At 35.6% G+C, this 19,556-nt stretch overlaps 1 protein-coding gene across 2 annotated transcripts in view; it reads left to right on the top strand.

Moving 5' to 3' along the window:
- The window catches only part of LRCH2 (leucine rich repeats and calponin homology domain containing 2), a 41,420-nt gene that overhangs the window by 14,334 nt on the left and 7,530 nt on the right, over window positions 1–19,556 (top strand). The window contains exons 3-20 of one of the 2 annotated variants that reach the window (XM_082289172.1): window positions 1,970–2,096; window positions 2,900–3,005; window positions 3,106–3,242; window positions 3,465–3,598; window positions 3,728–3,815; window positions 4,138–4,249; window positions 4,525–4,622; window positions 4,723–4,790; window positions 5,023–5,127; window positions 10,333–10,401; window positions 11,706–11,754; window positions 12,867–12,983; window positions 14,948–14,992; window positions 15,397–15,447; window positions 16,516–16,573; window positions 17,212–17,324; window positions 18,493–18,630; window positions 18,929–19,006. In XM_082289172.1, the coding sequence (XP_082145298.1) occupies window positions 1,970–2,096; window positions 2,900–3,005; window positions 3,106–3,242; window positions 3,465–3,598; window positions 3,728–3,815; window positions 4,138–4,249; window positions 4,525–4,622; window positions 4,723–4,790; window positions 5,023–5,127; window positions 10,333–10,401; window positions 11,706–11,754; window positions 12,867–12,983; window positions 14,948–14,992; window positions 15,397–15,447; window positions 16,516–16,573; window positions 17,212–17,324; window positions 18,493–18,630; window positions 18,929–19,006 (1,693 nt within the window). The remainder of the gene's footprint in view (window positions 1–1,969; window positions 2,097–2,899; window positions 3,006–3,105; window positions 3,243–3,464; window positions 3,599–3,727; window positions 3,816–4,137; window positions 4,250–4,524; window positions 4,623–4,722; window positions 4,791–5,022; window positions 5,128–10,332; window positions 10,402–11,705; window positions 11,755–12,866; window positions 12,984–14,947; window positions 14,993–15,396; window positions 15,448–16,515; window positions 16,574–17,211; window positions 17,325–18,492; window positions 18,631–18,928; window positions 19,007–19,556) is intronic. The other variant, XM_082289173.1, reaches the window with a different exon arrangement.

The following is a 19,556-nucleotide window of genomic DNA, read 5'->3' as shown; positions in this document are numbered from 1 at the left end:
ATTTGCTGCCATCAAGAGGGTAAATTACTCTGGCTCATTTTGCACATTATTTACATCCACTGCTGTACTGCTCTTTTTAAACTTGGAAAACATATGGTTGGATTTTCTCACAAGAACAGAAGATGGATATGAGCTCTGGCAGGAGAGGGAATCTAAAAAACTCTCCTGACCCTGTTTTCCACGATATTCCTTGTTTCTGATATTGGCTGCATCAAATCCAAAACAGTTTTCTCAGTTAAGAGCTATTTAAATCCCCAAAACCTACTCTGTCTCAAAATCTGCAAATATCAGTTCTTCTAGTGCTAATTCATGAGTAATGTGCTCTGTGGCACTTCTAAAGAGGATTAATATGATACAAAACTGCAAAATTTTCTGAAAGAAATATGGCCTTTCTTCAGCAGCAGCCCATTTCTCTTTTGATGGTGTTTGAGGTGCTGAATACATTTCTTTACACAGAAATGCTGTGTAGTTCTAACTCTTCTTTCAAGAGTTGACTCTCCTGATCATCCTTTGCCAAACTGTGCTTTGTCCTCATTTCTGTGCTCCTATCCAAAGACTGTTTTCACAGCGCAGGAACGTGTGGGCTGTAGTATTGGAGAGCAGGCTAAAATCCTTCCTTCCTAGCTCAGATGCTTTGTTACAGAAGAAAACCACACGATCTCAGATTCTAATTTGGGATTCAGATGGTGGAAGAATCGTATTGTGCATTTCATAGTAAAGCAGGCAGCTCCTAAAAAAACCCAAAACCTGAAAAACCAGAGGAAATCTATGTAAGCGACATGAATGACTGCTTCATTGGCACTCTTTTATAGTCAGTTCAAGAAAAGCTTACTTGCACATTGTGGTTTTGCTTCTCGTACCATCAACCAAAAAAGCCTGGCATATCTGCCTGAAATGCAACATAAAAAGAGACTTAATGCACACCTATATACAGAATTTATTTGTATTGTCCACTTTAAATTTTACAGAATAAATCCATTGCTTTTATAGAGAGACTGTGAAAAGGTTCTAGTCATTTTATGGTGTAACTTGCAAGAGTATGTTTTTGTTGATTTTGCAGTTCTGTAAACTGTAGTCGTGGAGAAAATATTAAAAACCCCCAAGATTTGTAGATTGAGAACAATGCTCTGAATACATATCAATTAAGCACTAAAACTTCTGTATTTTTCTTAATGTAGTCTGAGGACTTAAAAGTTTTTTTTGGTCAAAAATAGAGCGACCTCTACCTAAATCAACAGCAATTACTGATTTTAATTTTTTTTACTTTTATATGTGAAAGGAATTGCTTTCATTTCATACCGTATCTGAACAAGCTTGTTTTCCAATGACTTTTTAAAATGTACCTTATTAGAAACATTTTATGTATTTCTGGCAGTGATAGTCCATCAATGTGGATAGCTTTTTCAATATAGATTTAAATCCAGTAGTGGGTAAGAATGTATTTCATAGCAGGTACACATGCATGCAGCTGGAAAATGATATACACAGAAGAAATATATTTTAATTAAGACTTACTTTCCAGACTGTGCTCAGCAAAATAAATAAATGTTTAGGGCTTTTTGTGTTGGCTCAGGAGAGACACAACAACATGACATGAGAAGCAATGGCCTTATATAATGTTCTGGTTTGGCAAACTATCACATCAGGTGGTTCTTCTGAAGGTATCAGCAGGATAAAAGCAAGTGTCAAACATTATTTCTTTTAACACATTTCTCTGTACATTTTGGTGTTAGATTCTGTCCTAGTACATACTCATTTCATCAAGTAAAATGGGGATCTAAAATTCACATACCTGAGATAGGCTGTATCTGATAAGGAAATTGTGGTGGAGATTGTAGATGAAGTTGTAATAGGTGGAGAAAGTAATCTGTGATGGGAAAAAAGTTGTACAATATTCATCTCAGACTCCCTGAGAGCTAAAAAAGAGATTATAATCTAGTCTTGCTTGTCCCTTTTTCTTTCTTTCAAGTCGAAATCTTTTGTCAACATTGCCAAAATACCTGTTTGATCTTCCTCTGAAAGTTCTGGTTGTCAGTAATAACAAGCTGGTCTCCATTCCAGAAGAAATTGGAAAGTTGAGAGATCTAATGGAGTTGGTAAATACAACTGTGAATCTTTGTACTAAGTAAACTTATAAGCAGTGTATTTTCAGTATAATAAATTATTAATATTTCTTTAAATATAGAACTACAAAATTTCAATTCAGCTACTGTGTTTTATTAGTATTTTTGGTTTATTTTTCAAGGTTATCAAACCCAGAATGCATGCTCGATGATGATTAAGGACATAGAAGAGAGAGTTTCATTCCAGTACCTGTGATATACCTGTTTAGAACATAAGAAGGCTAGAAAGACTCTGTGTGATTGTCTAATCACTCTGGTCTACATAAATTAATACTAAATTAGTGTCAGAAATAGCTGTAGTCTGTGTTCACTTGATGCAGTTTTGTCACCCTCTAGTGCTTGTATCCAAAAAGCTGGTGAGCCTGCTATTGCTGTCTGTACTTTTTTTAGTTTTATGGGTTGGTTCAAGGTTTATTAAGGAAAAAGAATTTTTAGAAGAGGGCAGAATGCCAGTCAATTTCCAGCAATAGCACAAGAAGTTTTTGACAGATACAGGAACTATACCAGAAATGCCTGATTCCTAGGCTGCAGAGTTAGTTTCAAACCCAGTATTTTATCATTCATTGATTTAACTTCTTGAATTGTACTTCTGGAACATGAATCACTAAATAGTTTAAAAATCCGCAAGATCTGTTATGGTTCGTGCTCTCTGTGGAAAATCCAAGGTAGTTGGGATTTCTTCTAATAGTATGCTTTAAAATAGTTTTGACCGCAGTATTCCTTTGTGTAATTTCACTTAAGATGTTCAGTTGATTTATTAATTATATCTTTCTTAGGATATTAGCTGTAATGAACTTCAAGTTCTTCCCCAGCAAATAGGAAAATTGCAGTCACTTAGAGAATTGAACATTAGAAGAAATAATCTCCATATGTTGCCAGATGGTGAGCTACTCATCTTCTTCCCATTGATGTAGGCAAATTAGGTGAAGTGTTAAGAAGATAACTGATTCTTTTTTTGTTTTCTTCTTTTCCCCAAATGCAGAATTAGGAGACCTTCCCTTGGTAAAGCTGGATTTTTCTTGTAATAAAATTACAGAAATTCCAATTTGTTACAGAAAGTTACGTCACTTACAAGTTATAGTTTTGGATAACAATCCAATGCAGATACCACCAGCACAGGTTAGTATTAAAGCACACTAATACAGAAATTTGTATTAGGATCTTAGAGGAAGCTGTTCTAATTTATACCAATCAAGTTTTCATTTTTTTAACGTGTATTTCTTGTATTTCTCCTTTTGGGGTGTTTTGGCTGCAGATGCAGTACAGAAGGTATTTCTTGGGGTATATTCTCAGGGACCATGCTGTGTAATTAAGACTTTTTGTTCATTTGTTTCCCAACAGATATGTTTAAAGGGCAAAGTACATATATTTAAATTCCTCAGTATTCAGGCGTGCCTCAGAATAGATAAAAAACCAGATTCTTTGGATCTTCCATCATTAGGTAAACGAATCCCCTCCCAGCCACTCACAGACAGGTGAGTAGTGGGATTTTTGAGTATAGAGAACGTACTTTGAAAAGGATGTTTGTTTTATTTTAGGAAAGTGAAACTACTGTTTCTGTAATTCTTGTGTGGGTTTTTAATGTGTTGTTTTTCTTAATGTAGCATGGAGGACTTTTATCCCAATAAAAATCATGGACCAGACTCTGGCATTGGAAGTGATAATGGGGATAAAAGGTTGTCCACTACAGAAGTGAGTATTTTTTCACTGTTGAATTTTTAATTTGTGGATCTTTAGAATTTTTTTCCTTTGTATTTTGTATCATTTGAGAAATACCTCAGTAAGTTGCATTTAATATCCTTTCAGTATCTGCACAGTTGAGTTTAAACCATTAGACTGCCATATCAGACACAAATTTTTTATGTATTTCTTTAACTTTTCTGGTTAAGGTCAAGTCTAATCAATATGATATGACTGGAATATATTGATATCCCAGTCAGTAAGATTTATTAGGAAATCATATAATAATATCATTTCCATGTCAGTTCTGTACTAAATGTGAGTGTCTTTGCAGCCATCTGATGATGATACAATCAGCCTTCACTCCCAGGTATCAGAGTCAACAAGGGAACAGACATTAAGGAATGACAATCACATAATGGGAAGTAAACTTGATCCACAAAAAGGTAATACCAGTTGTGCATTTGTCATTTTAGGTAACAGATACTTTGCCTGGGTAATCTAATGTAAAAAATGGCACAAAATCACAGGATCATGTGTTGGTATTGTATTTTCATCATTTCATAAAATAACGTAATAGTCATAAACAGACAAGGCTAGAAAGAAAGGGGGGAAAAAGATTATTTCCAGCTTAAGAAGGTACAATTTCTACATTTTATCTTTATCTGACATCGGTCGAGAGAACTGTTCAATATCTCTCCTCTTCATAAATCCTCACTAGACCAGGAGGCGTATGACTACATTGATCCCAATGCCGAGGAGGGAGCTCTTCCTGAGCAGGGAGAGGCACAGATTGGCCCACTGCTGTCCTATGTCAAGGTACCAGAGATTGACAAAAGAAAAACTGTTGAGTAGCCTTGATTTTTTTTCTTTTTCCCCCCCCTAATTAAATTCTAACATTTGTTTTGTTTTGTTTAAGGAACGGGGAAAACATCCTGAGAAATCCCAGAAAATAGAACAAAATGAGGACTGGCGAGATGAAAAAAGGTAAATCATCTTCATCTTTTTTGAGTAGGTTTTACTAGTAGTGGCAGGGGTGAAAGCAAGGGTTTTTTAGCTCCTTGCATATGGAGGAAGCAGTTCTCCTATTGAACACTGAGTGCTTCTCTTGGACAGAGAATACATTTATAGGAAGCACTGCTTAGGTATTGCCATAATGAGCTGTTTCTGAGTCTTGCTTCACTGAAGTCAGGTAGGTCACTAATGTTTAATTTTTCAGACTCCAGAAAGAGCAGCTGCTGGCTGAAGATGATGAGGAACTCAAAGAAGTGACTGACTTGAGAAAAATAGCAGCTCAGTTGTTGCAGCAAGAACAAAAACACAGGTATAACAATAACTTTTGTTACAATTAATTTATTCTTTAACCTCTCTTATACCCAAAAGCTTTTGACACCTTATTTTGAGAACAGTTTTGTCCAGCTGCTGAAGAGTGAAGTGACAGACTCTGTCAGGATACCTGCCTTGTGTTTCTTGTCTGAATTACACAACCTGCATACAGTTTGTTTGTGACTGGTTATTTTTATTCAGACACAAACTAATTTAGGTGGCACTTCCTTCAGTCAATATCCTGCGGACTAAGGGGAAATTTGTTTGAACATTATTCTGTCAAATGATATTATCTGTGTATAAAAATAAATCATTTCAACTGCCTGCCTTTCTCTGCTTCATTATGGGCATCTCAACAGAACAATTCTTGAAAAGGAGCCAAGGAACAAGCAGCAGATTAAAGGAATGTAACAGAACAAGTTAACAACTGTGTAAAATGAAGAACAGGAAGGAATACCTGGAGTCACATAGGATATGGCCAGGCTGGGGTAGGAGCAGTTTCTGTACTGTTCCTTTACCAAGCAGGCAAATGCTGTAAGGTACTTCAAGAGTAAGCTCTTCTGAGAGGTGAAAGTTTTAGTTAATAGTAGTTCATTAACTAAAATACTTCCTAACACTCATTCAGTATCCCACAGTAATAGATGTAAGTTCATACCAACTTAATATAGTGCTTTTTTCTTTCAAATTTCTGTATAATTATGAGACTCTCCTGCTTTATTTTCAAGATGGTTGAAATACATGTGAAGCCCTCAGAGAAACTGAGATCACAATACCATGATTTGCAGGGTCTTAAAAATTCACCAGCATTTTATATTAGTTGAACAGAGTAAGAGTAGTGTGCATGTGTGGAAGATAAAATAGGTTTTTCTTAGAACTCCATGCTCTGCTTTCAAGAATTAGTTGTTGTTCACAGGAAAGGGAAAAATAAGAATGAAATCTTAATGCTAGTGTATTCTTAGTATCAAAAGTACTGCAAATAAGACCAAGAATGCGTAATTTTCTCGTATTACTGAAGAGAGAATGAGGGTGTTTTTTCTTATATTAGGTTTTTATATGATGGTTATTTATGCTGCATGGGGGTCTTGTTTGATTACGTATTTCCTGGTTATCTAATCATTTGAAATACCAAGCCACTCCTCTTCTGAAGTACTGCAACTTGAATTTTACTTGTCGTACGTTGTTGTGTCTTACTGCAGTGGTCTTGCTAATTGTTCTGCTTTGTCTTGAATTATGCAGGTAATGCAATCTTAATAGTTCTTAAGTTTTACTTCTTAGTTTAGCATTTAGATTTTAAAGTTTGTTTATGTATCTTTAGGTACATGAGCTCAAAATCTCCTCTGATAGAAAATGTAGCCCTGATTTTGAATCCATGGGGTTTTTTAATCAGCAATAAGAATAATATTTAGTATTTAGTGAAGATATTTCTATGCCTATTTGTGGAATATATGTTCAATCAGTAAAGAGAATCCTCAGGGAAGTTAAGCATCACAAAATAATTCCTTACTAATCACATTTCTGTTTGTTCAGTGTATGTTTTTGTAATATTATGCAGTCTCCTTTCCTTTTGCTTGCTATGCTAATGACTTCCCTGTCCTCTCCCATCAACCTATCCTGCTTCCTTCCTCCGTCTTTGGCTTTGGTGTGCATGAAATGTGAATACAGACGAAGGCCACTAAGCTATAGAACTTCATTCAGTGAGAAACTCTTCCAGAGGACCAGGGCGGCAGGACGTGCATCAAGGTATAAAGTGTTTGTAGAGCTTCAGATTTCCAGAGTTAAAATGTGGACAAAAGAAATGCTCTTGGCCATTTCTAAAACAAAAACAGAGTTCAAGGGATTGGCTGAGCTACCCTAAGATGTTTGTTATCAAAAATAGCTTCCAATACATTGCTTGTTCTTTAGGATGAAATACTAATTAAGAAAAATACTTAGGCAATTCTCCGAAGAGCACTTTGAGTCCAAACCTAAAACCTTTTATTTTTCTTTAAGTGTACAACCTCAGATACAGTGCCTCAGGCAAAGTGGTGCTTCTGGTTTTTTGGGGTTTTGTTTGTTTGGTGGTTTTGTGTTGTTTGTTTGATACTTTGGTTTTAAAGTGATCATTTTCAAGTTAGCATGACCAGAGATAATTTGTTTTGCATTTGACCCATGGTGGAAGAATTTGTAACATGCAAACCTCACCAGTAACATGAAACTTGAGTATAGTGTAGACAATACTCAAACATGTAGGTGTTGAATGATTTCAAACTTTGTTACCTTATAAATTGAAGCTCTGTAACTTAGTCTGGATACTCCTTGTCTTTTTCAAAAGGCAGTAGAGTCGTTTAGATTAAATAATTTTCTTTGGTTCCAAATGAGCCTGTTTGAATTTACATCAAAATTCAGTCTGGGTTCTTACTTGGCAGCAGTGATTTCCTAAAACTGTCTAAATCCAGAAGAGCACAACTTCAATCACAAAGCAGAGACAGATGTGAGTCAGTGGACTGCTCTGGAATGAATTGAAAATAAATCATCTTTGTCTCACTGTACAAGATTTCTAGTGTCTTTTTACACTTTAGAGACTCAAGGTAGTACTTGCTTGCCCAAACTTGAGGATAGCTAACCTTAAGTAACACTACCATTGTTCACTTCATCTGTGTCCATTAATCGTTGTTATGTTTGCACAAAATGTGAAAGTGTAAGTGGCTGAGAAGAGATTCCACTCTTCAAATCCTGAAACTTGAGAAAATATTTTCCAGTATCATATTTGGTTTTGCCATTGCCTTTTTCTCTCATCTGGTCAAGCACTTCAGTGCAGATGTTGTGCTTGCATAATATAGAAGTAGAAAAATGAATCACTATGTTCATTTTGTGTTTAGTATGTAAATATATGTCAAATATATATAAATATGTGGTGTTGATTAATTTAGATTTTGAAATTTGTGTGAGTATTAGAACCCTTTCAGAGGATTAATTGTTATGCTGCATCTGTAACAACTGAATTGGTGTGATCTGTAAGACTCATGAGCAGGAAATTGGTTGCAGTTCTGGAACAGATGTCCTGTGCAAGTTCTTAGTTCACTAAATCAGAAAGATCATCAGTATTTGGCACAGTAATTGACCTGTACAATAAAGGTTTTGGATTTAATGAATGATAGTAGGAATGGCAACAGTTGCTGAAACTGTTGGACCATCAACGTCATGTAACTTCTGAACCTTAGCTACTTCTACTTTCATTTTATATACTCTGCATTGTATTTCTTGAAAGACAGTAATTAACATGCCTGCAGTGATTGCCCCAGACCCCCTTCAAACTGAACAAATTATTTTGCCAATTTTCTGCAATTTAGTAAATTCAGATTAATTTTCTTCAGTTTTCTTTAGTTAAAAGCTTTCAAGTTCGTTATTCCGCAGGAAATTGAGATTTCTGTAACTGAGCTTAGCAACGTGTCAAATACTGAACTGGCTGTTACTTCCCCATCAGTATTCTTCAGTTTTTAAACAGGAAGTTTCAAAAATTACTGGCTCTGTTTTAGAAAGTATAAAAATACACTTTGTTTAAATATTTTTAGTTCATGATAAACTCAGTCATTAATTATATACGTGTTGCACAGAAACGGTATACCTGAAAAGTGTATGTATATATATGTTAGAATTAGCTTGAATAGTTTTTCCTTGCATTTCATATAATAAGTTTCAAAAAGGAATAGCCTTTATTATATACAATCATTGCATTTGTACTATAGTGTCAGTTTTGGTGCAAGTGTTGCATCAAACTGAATATAATTTTTTTTTAATTGTAGTCATCACTTGCTACAAAGTGTCTCTGAATTTCTCATTGCTTTCAGTTAAGACTAAGCTAGTTTAAATGGGGAGTCTCTGTAAAAGGTAATGACTTTAGAATAGCATGAGATTCTGGTTTGATGACCCATGCTCTGAATATTTTTTTTTTGGTTACACTTTTTTCAGGCTGTAGTATAAATTAAGTCTGTAATGCACCCTCAAAGCTAAGTTTCTGAACACAAAATATAGGAAGCAGATGCTACAGACTGAGTGCAGCAGACATTTACAGGCTTAACTTTTACAGGCTTAAACTTTTACAGACATTTACAGGTTTACAGGCTTAACTTCTCATAATCCCATTAAACTGAGGGTCACACAATGAGGGGTTTATACTGCAAATGAGATTACTGAGTTCAAAGTTATCACCCTAATCAGAGAAGTTTGATTGAAAAATCATCAATCATTTAAAGTTAATGACTGTGCTGCGCTGTGGAATAGTAATGAAGTATTAAAAGGTGACTACTGTTTTACTTTCTTCCATTGAAGAGTTGGTTGTGTTCTGATTCTTAATACATTCTAATTCTATATTTAATTCTGTGTAAATACACTTCCATCACACTTCTGCACATGAAGTCACTGTCAAAATGTAATATTGCTACCCTCAAGAGTTCAGAATTTGTCACTTAAGTTCAATGTGATGCTTACTTAAAAACAGTTTTAAGTGTTACTGATTGATTTGTTATTTTTAACACTTAAAACATCCATAATAGCTTATATCCTCTTCCTGTGCACTCACACATGATATGTGTTTGCTCCAGATGAAAACACATTTCTGAATCTCGTTGAGTTTAGGCTTTTCTGACTGTTTACCATTTAGAAAAATGGAATTTCCATTGGTTCACTTCTGCATTAAACTTTTCTTTTACTTCTTAGCCTGTGTTTCTCCATTTTCCACCCCTCCTTTTTCTCTTCAATTCCTTTGCACTTGCAGTGTTTCTTACATCTTCGCATCTGTTACTGACTGACTTTCCTGTGCTTGGTCTGTCTCTATCCTTTCTGGTCTGCTTTAAGTTGACTATCTTTCATCTTCTAATTTTAGTGAACAGTGGGTCTTTTGTGTTGAGAGCAGCATGACTTTACACAGGTGTGAGATCAGCTGATATAGTATCTATTTAGGGAGAAAAATAAGAGGAGACTTCATTTTGGTTTGAATTATCACCAAGTTTTGCTAACTTGAAATACTTCAAGAGCTGGGAATGATACTGCTAATTCAAATGGAAGCAGGAATGGGCTTGGATTTCATATGTGTACACACACATTTTAGTTTTATGGAAGATGCCACTTAATGTTCAAAACTTGTTTATTTACAGGAAATGTGATGCAGTGAAAGTGACATACTGTAAGAAAATTGTTTTAAATACCTTTTTTTTTTTTGTTCTAGGCTTCTTAATCATTCAGTTTCAGTAAACACAAGGAACAGGCCAAAGCAGCCAATGGAATCTGAAAAATGGTATTGTTACACTTAAATGTATCACAGCTTTCAATATTTTATTAGCTTCATTTTTGTTTATTGTGTCACTACTGCCATCTTCTGTCATAATGCTTTTAGCTCATGGTGAAATAGCAGCTACAAGAGTAATCTATTCTTGAGCTTCTTTCTTTCAGATTGAAAAAAAAATAGCCGTTCTTCTGAGTATTTAGGAAAATTGATGTAATCCAGAAACAAATTTGTAGGTCTGATTATGGTGCTGATTATGGCAGCAATTCATTTATGTTTTAGACCTCCAATTCCAGTGTGGAAGGTTGTACCTCTTCCCATAGGAGATTGTGTTGTGCAGGTATTTTAGATTCTGTGTTACACAAGGTGGCACTGGAGCTGTGCTTAGGCATCTAGATTTTCCTCCCTGGCAGTCCTTTTGTGCTCTCAGGAGCTGTTGGAAAAGTGTTACTGGGAGTTCAGCCTACAAAACCTTTATTGTTTGTGGAGCATGTGTAACTGAGGAATCCACTGTCTGCAGGAGCTGTACTTAGGCTTTTTCTTTGAATTTAAAAAAAAAAAGTACAACCCCCACATACAAAACAAAGCCAAAAAAAAAACAAAAAAAAAAAAAAACAGAAACCATCAATAATCAAAAATACCCAAAGCCTTGTCTTTAGGGAATTGGGAAATGTCCAAACTGCAGTGGGGTGGGAATGGCTCTCTGCAGTTCAGCTACACCTCAGGGGAGCATCTTGACCCAGTACAGCTGCTTCAGTGTGATACATCTTATTTTGTGTCTCCTCTCTCATTGGTACCTGTGGTTTTGCAGAGCTGGCTGCACACGTCCTGTGGTTGTGTGAATCATGCTGTAGCTGTTCCTTGGAACCTTCCAGGCTTTGCTCACTTACCACAGGTTCTTCTCTTTGAGTTGCTGCCACCTATTCAAGTGTACAGCTCTGTTAGGCTTTTTTATTATAGGGTAATGCAGGAAAAATTAATTTGCCTTTTCCTTGTTTGTTAATGAAACAGGCAGTTCTGAGACTTAAAACCAAAACAAACTTTAAACCTTCAAGAGAAGCTTTTTCTAAATAAAGTACTGGTGGGTGGAAGACCCATTGTCAAGTTATGGTAAAGGAGAGTCAAATATGATTTCTGTTAAGTAGTCATACTTTTAAACCACATTGTGACATCCATATACCGATGGCTGAAAAATACTGTAGTGCTGTGGAGAAGCCACTTTTTAAGTGTTCACTTTTTTTATATTTTCAAGTACTTTGTTTTAAAGTACACAAAAAAATAGTATGCTTCATAATGCCTTTCATCTCACTTTTTAGTGTCTCAACAAATGAAGTGAATTCCCCAGTGTCCCCATACAGCTGGCAGGTAAATATTCAAATGTAAATGTAGTGGCTTTATATTTGAGTGGTGGTGGTGGTGTCTCCTTGGTTTTGTCTCTATGGCAGAAAACTTGTAATACATTCATATGGTTGCTTATACATGTAGTTCTTGAAGGTGTCTTAATTGTGGTGGAAAATGTAAGATCTTTGAAGATCTTATGCTTCAAGATAATTTGACTTGTTTGTAATGGAGCCCTTTTGTTTTAATAGCATATGGTACCATCTTTAAGGTCTTGAAACTAATGAGGCATAAGTTTTACTTTCTTGGTTTTAGTGTATCTTTCCATATAAATAAAGCTACTGCCTCACTATAATGTTCAGTTTGGTTTTTAGATGCAACTTCTAGATGGATTGGAGTATGTAGGCTTTCATTTTCCATCCCTCAATGAGAAGCTTGCATGATATGATAAAATTTCAAGTTAAACTGTAGAGAGTACTTTTTTATTATTTTTATCTATTAGTTATCTGCAACTGCTTTAAATGCCCTCATGTTCTAGTTGTGGTACATTTAGGAAACAGTCCATCCAGATTGTCTGCTTTCAGTTTTCATCAAGCAGACAGTCATATATATTTATTATTATTTAAGAATCAGTCTACTTTAGCTGTCTCCTCAGTATATATTGCATAATACAGTACTTTAAAAGAGAGGTTTCACTTACAGCTTCTTGGGGTGTATAATCTTTTAGATAGGAACAGCCAACAAATGCTCAAACTGATTTTGTTACAGCCATCCTTTCTCTGTGTGATTATTCATAGTGAGAAATTAGATGTGCTAGTGGCTAACCACATTTGAAACTCGTGTATTTCTGGCAGCCTTTGGTGGATTCCTCACCTACCTGCACAACTGGTCTCAATGCAGAAAACTGTTATTTTCTGAAGAATTATTTCATAGATTCTTTTTCTTCTATGAAATACATTTTAGGATTTGAACAGAAATAAGTGGTTTCTACCAGAATCACCATTAAGACTGTTAAACTTTCAGGTCATAAAGCTAGATTGAGACAGGCAAATAATTAACAACTGTAGTTCTTCATAATTTGTGCTAATGCACAAGAGTTATATTTACATTTTACATAGAAGTATTTCTGACCATTATAGCCGCTGGAAAACCAGAAGGATTCAATGGATGAGCAGCATTGGCCAGAAACACAGCCAGTAATCTGGCAGAATGAAGAAAGAAGGAGAAGTAAACAAATTAGAAAAGAGTATTTCAAGGTAATGGAGGGAGTGAGGGTGGGTGACACTTTTTTTTAAAATAAGAGAGAAGAGACTATAAAACCTAAGTAAAGGTAAATCCTCAAAGGTCATGATGCTTTTAAATTTGCATGTAACATAATTGTTGATTTGACTCTTTTGATTAAAAAATAGATATATGTATGTATTTAGGATGATTTGAGAGTGCTGGACAATCAAGAAGAAAAAATTCATCAAAGATTTTGTTTATCCTTTCAATAAAAGAAAGTAATTCATTGTTGTTTTCTGGCAAAACCAAAACCTAATCTTGTCATTGGTCCTCCACCATCTATTGGTGGGATTTTGTTTAGTTATTTATTTACTTAATTTTAGTGCAAAGAAAATACACGTTGCCTTTTCTTTGCAGCAGGGTTCTAGGAATGATTTATGCATTTTGGGTCTTATGGCATTAGTTTGCATTTCAGAAGGGAAGTTCTGTCTGTGTTCCGTTGCTGCTGTAGTGTGCACCCTCAGTCAGCAGGTGCCAGTGTCTGCTTTCTGCAGAACACAGGGGAAGTTCTGGGTAACATTTATTTTGGGCTATGTAGAGTAATAGGAGAGTTCTGAGCAGTGCTGGGTTGAGTTAAAATTAAATTGGTCACTTATGAAATTAGTTTCTTGGGTCTTTGCCATCGAACATATCTGTGAAATGCCAGGAAACTTCAAAGAAATTAAATTCTTGGGAGAACAGAGCATGCCATACAGCTCAGATACATTGTTGTGATTACAGAAAGCTTTTTTTTTTTCCTGAAGAGATAATGGAGTTGTATTCTCTTTCCAGGGTTTTCATCCTGAAATTATTTTTTTTTTTCTGCGGAATTTGAGGAGAGAGAGAAACTTTTAAGTAAAACAGAATTCGGGTGTTTGACTGGCTAAAGAGCTGTGCTACCAATACAGAAGTGGCTCCTCATAGTTTACCAGCACAGCTTTAAATGCCAGTCAGTAGTGAGCTCTGTGATGGAAGCAGATGCCTGAAATCACATTACATACAGCTATAGATGGGTCTCCAAAGTGAATTAAACAGTCTATACCAGTAACAAAATATACACAGCTTCATTTTCAAAAACAAGGCAGTAAACCACTGAAACAGAGGCTGTCTTCCATGGCAAGCTGGGAAAAAAAATAGGTACCACTGCTGTTGAGAGAAAGCAGTGACAATGCAGTTAGAGTCTTGCTTAGCCCACATTGAGTGTCACATCCTGAAGATGAGTGGCCTGGTCACATGCACTCAACAAACTTAGACTTTTGTAGTCATGGTCTTTAATTCTATCTGCATGGGGCTTTTCCTCCTTTTTGTATACTTGCTCTGTGGACAATGAAATACATTTATTTTTTTAAATACCACTTCTGTAAATTTTTTCCTTCAATTCCTCCTTAATTTCCTACACTTTTAGCATAATCAGGGAAGTGGGACAGTGATGAAGGCAACACACAATAAATCACACAGACCTGTGGGAAAAGCATTGTCTTAAATATGTAAAAGGATGTGATTAGACTTTGAAGTTTTAAAGGCAACCTTAATCTTTTTTAATTTAAATTTTTACAATGTCAAGTCAGTCTCTTAAAATGTAAGCAATCTTAGTCACATAAAAAACATATTATAAAACTAGCTTTCACAGGTTGCATAATTTTTCCTAAGAAACAGTGCGTCATGTTAGCAATTGTTAAGATGTTTTCACTTGGATCAGCTGTCACATGCAGAGTTGACATTATAAAAGTATTCAGTTTTAAAATGCTCTTATCCCTTCAACTGATGAAGATCTTGACTAGCCTAGAAATGTCGTGTTCTTTAATGTTGCTTCTTTCTTGCTCCTTTGTTTCTGTAACATGGCTTTTTTTCTCAGCGGCTCCATCAGTAATAAGTAACATCTGAGTGAAAGCAAGCCATTTAGTTCAAATGAAAACCATGCTTTCATTTTAAAGTAATAATTGTGTGTGTTTTGCAGTATAAGTCTTCCAGAAAGAGTTCAAGTGGAAATGAAAATGATGAGGTGAGATGTAGTAATCGTGTGAAATATTAAGAAATAATTTTATTCACTTGTCTTTTTTGAACAAATTAACTTTGCATTCCAAAGCCATAGCAGAAACAACTATTACACTCCTTTATTTGAAAAAAAAAAAAAAAAAAAAAGCTCATGATTACCTGCTGGGGAACAGTAGGACATTTGCTTGCTTTGGTAAGAGCAAAGTTAATTCACCTATCAAGCAGAGGTGATGTAAAACTAATATTTGACATAAACAGCGGACAGTGGCTCCTTGCCTTACATATTTCAAAATTTAGTTGCTGCCAGTTTGTAGCATACTTGACAAATGTCCTGTGTATTTCATAATTTCCTGTTTCTTGTTAAATCATCGTTTTCATTTTTATAATTTCATCTCTTTGATTTCTTTTTAGCAAGACAGTGATAATACTAATGTGTCCCCACAGTCTCCTGTGTCGTCTGAGGTACAAGTTTGTGGGTTTGTTTTTCATTCAACAAACATTTCTTTGTGTTCATTGCTGTCACCAGGTTTTTCATGCAGATACAAAGTTGTTAGTTTCCTTGGAAATTAAAATTAGAACTACTTCATCATAATAAAAATACAAAACCAGAATGAGAGACAGATGTTACAGCTTGTTTTACCTTTGCAACTCTGATCTCCCCTAGAGTTCTTCTTTTTGACTGGTGTGAGGAAAGGTGCATTTCTCTGTCTCCATTATCTTTCCTGATGAAAATACTAATGAAACAAAAATCAGATTTGCCATATTTGATAGGCCTTCCTAAGGAAGACTGTTCTTCGAGGCACATAGTCACTGAGAGATTTGAAGCTTGTGGTTTAGTACTTTATACATCACCCATGTATACGGTTCCATACGGGAACCCAAGGTGCTGACACTTCTCAAGGAGTTTCATCCTTCACAATCCTGGGTGTCACCTTTGTGGTGCAGCCTTCCAGCTTCATTCAGGGGTGTCATCCATGGAGTCTTGCTGTGAGAGCACTGCCCTGCTTAGCTTGAAATAAAGCAAATATTATTAACATTCCCACCTCATGTCAATAAGGAGCCTGAGAGAGCAGAATTAAAACATGTCCCAGAATACAGTGAAACGAGTTGAAACAAAGATATCTCATGGACATACCAAAATATTGAGTGCATTTCTCTTTTTAGATGGTGAAATGAGAAAAACCTAGTCTTCATAGTTGGAAGTAGCTTTTGAATCTAAGCATTGGGAGAATATTTGAATCTGCTTACAGCTGGCTTAAACTCTGTTCACAGAATGGTTGCAGTAGTTTGAAATATTTTGCAATAGATTTTAAATAATCTGGTGCTGCTTTTCTTTCTCATTATGACAATTTTATCTGTATGTAGTAGGGTTACGTTCATTCAATTTATTTTATATTGTCCTCTTCAAAAGACCGTTTTACAGTTAAGCAGAAGGACTCTAGGCAAGAATAATTTTAACAGTATCTTGATGGGAACAAAAGTTATTTCTTTTAATGAGTGGAAGAAAATTGACTTCATCTCTTTTAACAGGACTATGAAAGAACAGATAGTAACACTCACGGTCCATTTGGTCTCAAACCAAGGTCAGGTAAGCTGCTGTTCTCTAACGTAGTGTGTTTATTTCCCAGGCTGCAAGAGGCAGTAAGCATAGCAGATGTCACAGTACTGCAGTTCACTCAATTTACTTATCACTGGATAGTACTAGGAAAGACATACACAGCAGCTTTGGCAAACAAATAATTGGAAGCTCCTCAAGTTGTACAGTGATTTGGTTGGTTGGTTTGTTTGTTTGTTAAGGTTTTTTTTTCCCACTCCTTTATTTTCTGCATATTTAGTCACTTTCAAAGAACAGGGAAACAGTATACAATTGTTCTTGAGGTTTGATGGCTTAAAGACTTTATACTTGACTAAAAGTAAAACACATGAAAATACTTTCAAAGCTAGATTGAGATTCTTGAAGAAGTGCAAATGGAGTTGTATGTCCCAAACTGATACTTCAGTATTGAAGTCAGTTCTGTCTCCCATATTTTCCAATTATCCATTTACACTTAAGTAAGATGATCTCTGCATTTTATTTGAAAGATGTTTCATAGGCAGCATCTTTTATAGCAGGAAGCTTAAATGTATTTGTTCTTAAAAGTTCTGCATTTTTTTCCTGTTTTTAACCTCAGTTATAGATCTTCAGTTTTTGAATGTTTTTGATCTGACTTCCCTCATGTTTGATAGCTTTCAGCCGTGCCTCACGCCAGGACTACGGTGCAGTGGATCCTGGATTTACTATGAGGAGGAAAATGGAACATTTAAGGGAAGAAAGGGAACAAATCAGACAGCTTCGCAATGTAGGTACCTTTATTCACTGTATGGCTGCAGTGCATTTAGTTTGCTCTGTACCACAATGTAAACCTTTGTTTTAAAGGCCTCCAAATGGTTGCAGTTGTACAAGGGCATCTCTGTAGTGGTATTTCTTCCTAAGGAATTTCATATAACAGGCTACACTGGTACTAGTTTGGGTCCAACAAAAATACCAACTGAGAAGTAGTCAAGGTTTTTTTCTTTCTAGAAAACAAAGTGAAATTTTTTTTTTTTTCTGAGGTGTTAAATTTTCTAAGGGAGACAATGTCTGCTTGTGTTTGCTATGGTTTGACCTGAGATCTGAAGAAGAATGATTATTGTTTTATAAATAGCCAAATGCTTTTTGAGTGTAGAAAGTTGCTATAAGTTACATAATCCTGAATGGGATCTACATTTCAGATTTCCAGTAAATTGGCTTTTGTGTAGTTGTGTTTTCAAGGCATTTAAGAGTTAGAGTTGTTGAATCATAGCTGCTCTGCTGTTCAGGGCAGTGCTAATTTATGGTGTGACTTTTATGAAGAATGTTTGTTTTGTCTGGTTCACTTCCTGAGCAGTAAAGTCTTGTTGTTGGGGTGGGAAAAATCATTGTTTGCCTTCTCTGTAACAACACAAGTGTGGCCCTTGGCCACCTCAGCTTAATTGTCATCTGTACAAGTGAAATAGCCTTTCCCACAGTTGTGTTTCCTTCTTTTTCTTTTCTTCCTTCTCATTAAATCCTGTATGGTTTCAACTCACGGATTCTGCCCACTAAGCACTGATGACATATTCAGCACAACACTTCTGTCCTTAAATTCTGTGCTTTCCTGTTATGAGCAGTGTAGGGTCACTGCTCATAACAGGAGGGTCACTCTCATAGGGTCTTGAGAGCTGTGTATTGTGGTCATTGTTGGCAGAATGTCTTTCTCAGTGTATGTTGTTGTGTCATTTAAAAAACTCCAAACAATAAAATAACATACCCCCAAGAAAAACCTAACAATACAAACAATGGGAACATGGGGCCAATAGGGAGAAAAGGATGTTTATACTGAGTAAAGTGTAAGTTTATTTAGTATTTAAATTGTTCCTTTTAAACTTCTGCGTGCTTTCAAATACCCTGGATTTAAAATGAAAAATTATCTGATGTTGAGAGTAACTTACTTATGGCCCTTTTCCTAGAATCTTGAATCCAGGTTGAAGGTAATTTTGCCAGATGACATTGGAGCTGCATTGATGGATGGGGTGGTTCTTTGCCATTTAGCCAATCACATAAGGCCACGTTCTGTTGCCAGCATTCATGTCCCATCGCCAGCAGTGGTAAGGCATAAGTCATTTATCTCATTTTTTGGTACATCTTGCATGAAAACAAGCTTTTGAATTTCAATACTAAAACATTGTGACTCAGGTTTACCATATTAATTTGCTACATTATTCACTTCAGTTTTTCTGGAAGATGCATTATAAAAGGCTCAGAAGTTTAGTTTAAGAGCTGTTTTCCTCATACTGAGTCCTCATAGAACGTGTCTTGTGTTTTAGTAACTGTAAGTGAATTTACATCAGAAATATACAGTCCTTCATGAATGTCTGATGAAAATCTGATATCCTGTCTTCACAGCCTAAACTCAGCATGGCAAAGTGCCGAAGAAATGTTGAAAACTTTCTTGATGCTTGTAAAAAATTGGGCGTTCCACAGGTACACTAATTGCTTTATTGATTTATTAATAACCACTGAAAACGTCAGCAAGTACTGATGTTGGGGGTTTAGAGGAGCTTTATTCAGGGAGCAGTAGTGATTATGACACTGACCAGAGGTCTTGAAGATATGAAGAGAAACTCCATTTCAGGCTTATAGGGTGAATTTGAGGAAGCTACTTTATGGGTTTCTAGTCAGTTCTTTATAGTAAAAATAACTGACCTCCTTGTAAAATGAATTGTCATCTAAACAAGGGAAGGGACTTGAGAGGGTGATGTTCTTTTATTTGAAAATCTTGAGTTTAGCAACTTGCTTTGGCATGAATTCAGTCTGTCTAGGAAATATCCTGCAATTACAGAAGTCTGTAGCCTGAATGATTTGCTATCTTTTTTAGCATGGCTGTAGTTGTAGTTCATTACTTATGCTTCTGTTGCTTAAGTTTATCCTCTTACCTCCTTTTATGAGGGGAAAAAACCTGAAAATTCAATCATTTCCTGCATATTATGAGGCACAAAATTCCCTTGATCTATTTCAGTGCAAGAAGAAAATT

The sequence above is a fragment of the Coloeus monedula genome (genome assembly GCF_965178545.1).
Source record: "Coloeus monedula genome assembly, chromosome: 12".
Lineage (NCBI taxonomy): Eukaryota > Metazoa > Chordata > Aves > Passeriformes > Corvidae > Coloeus > Coloeus monedula.
This window is presented reverse-complemented; position numbering and strand designations above follow the sequence as displayed.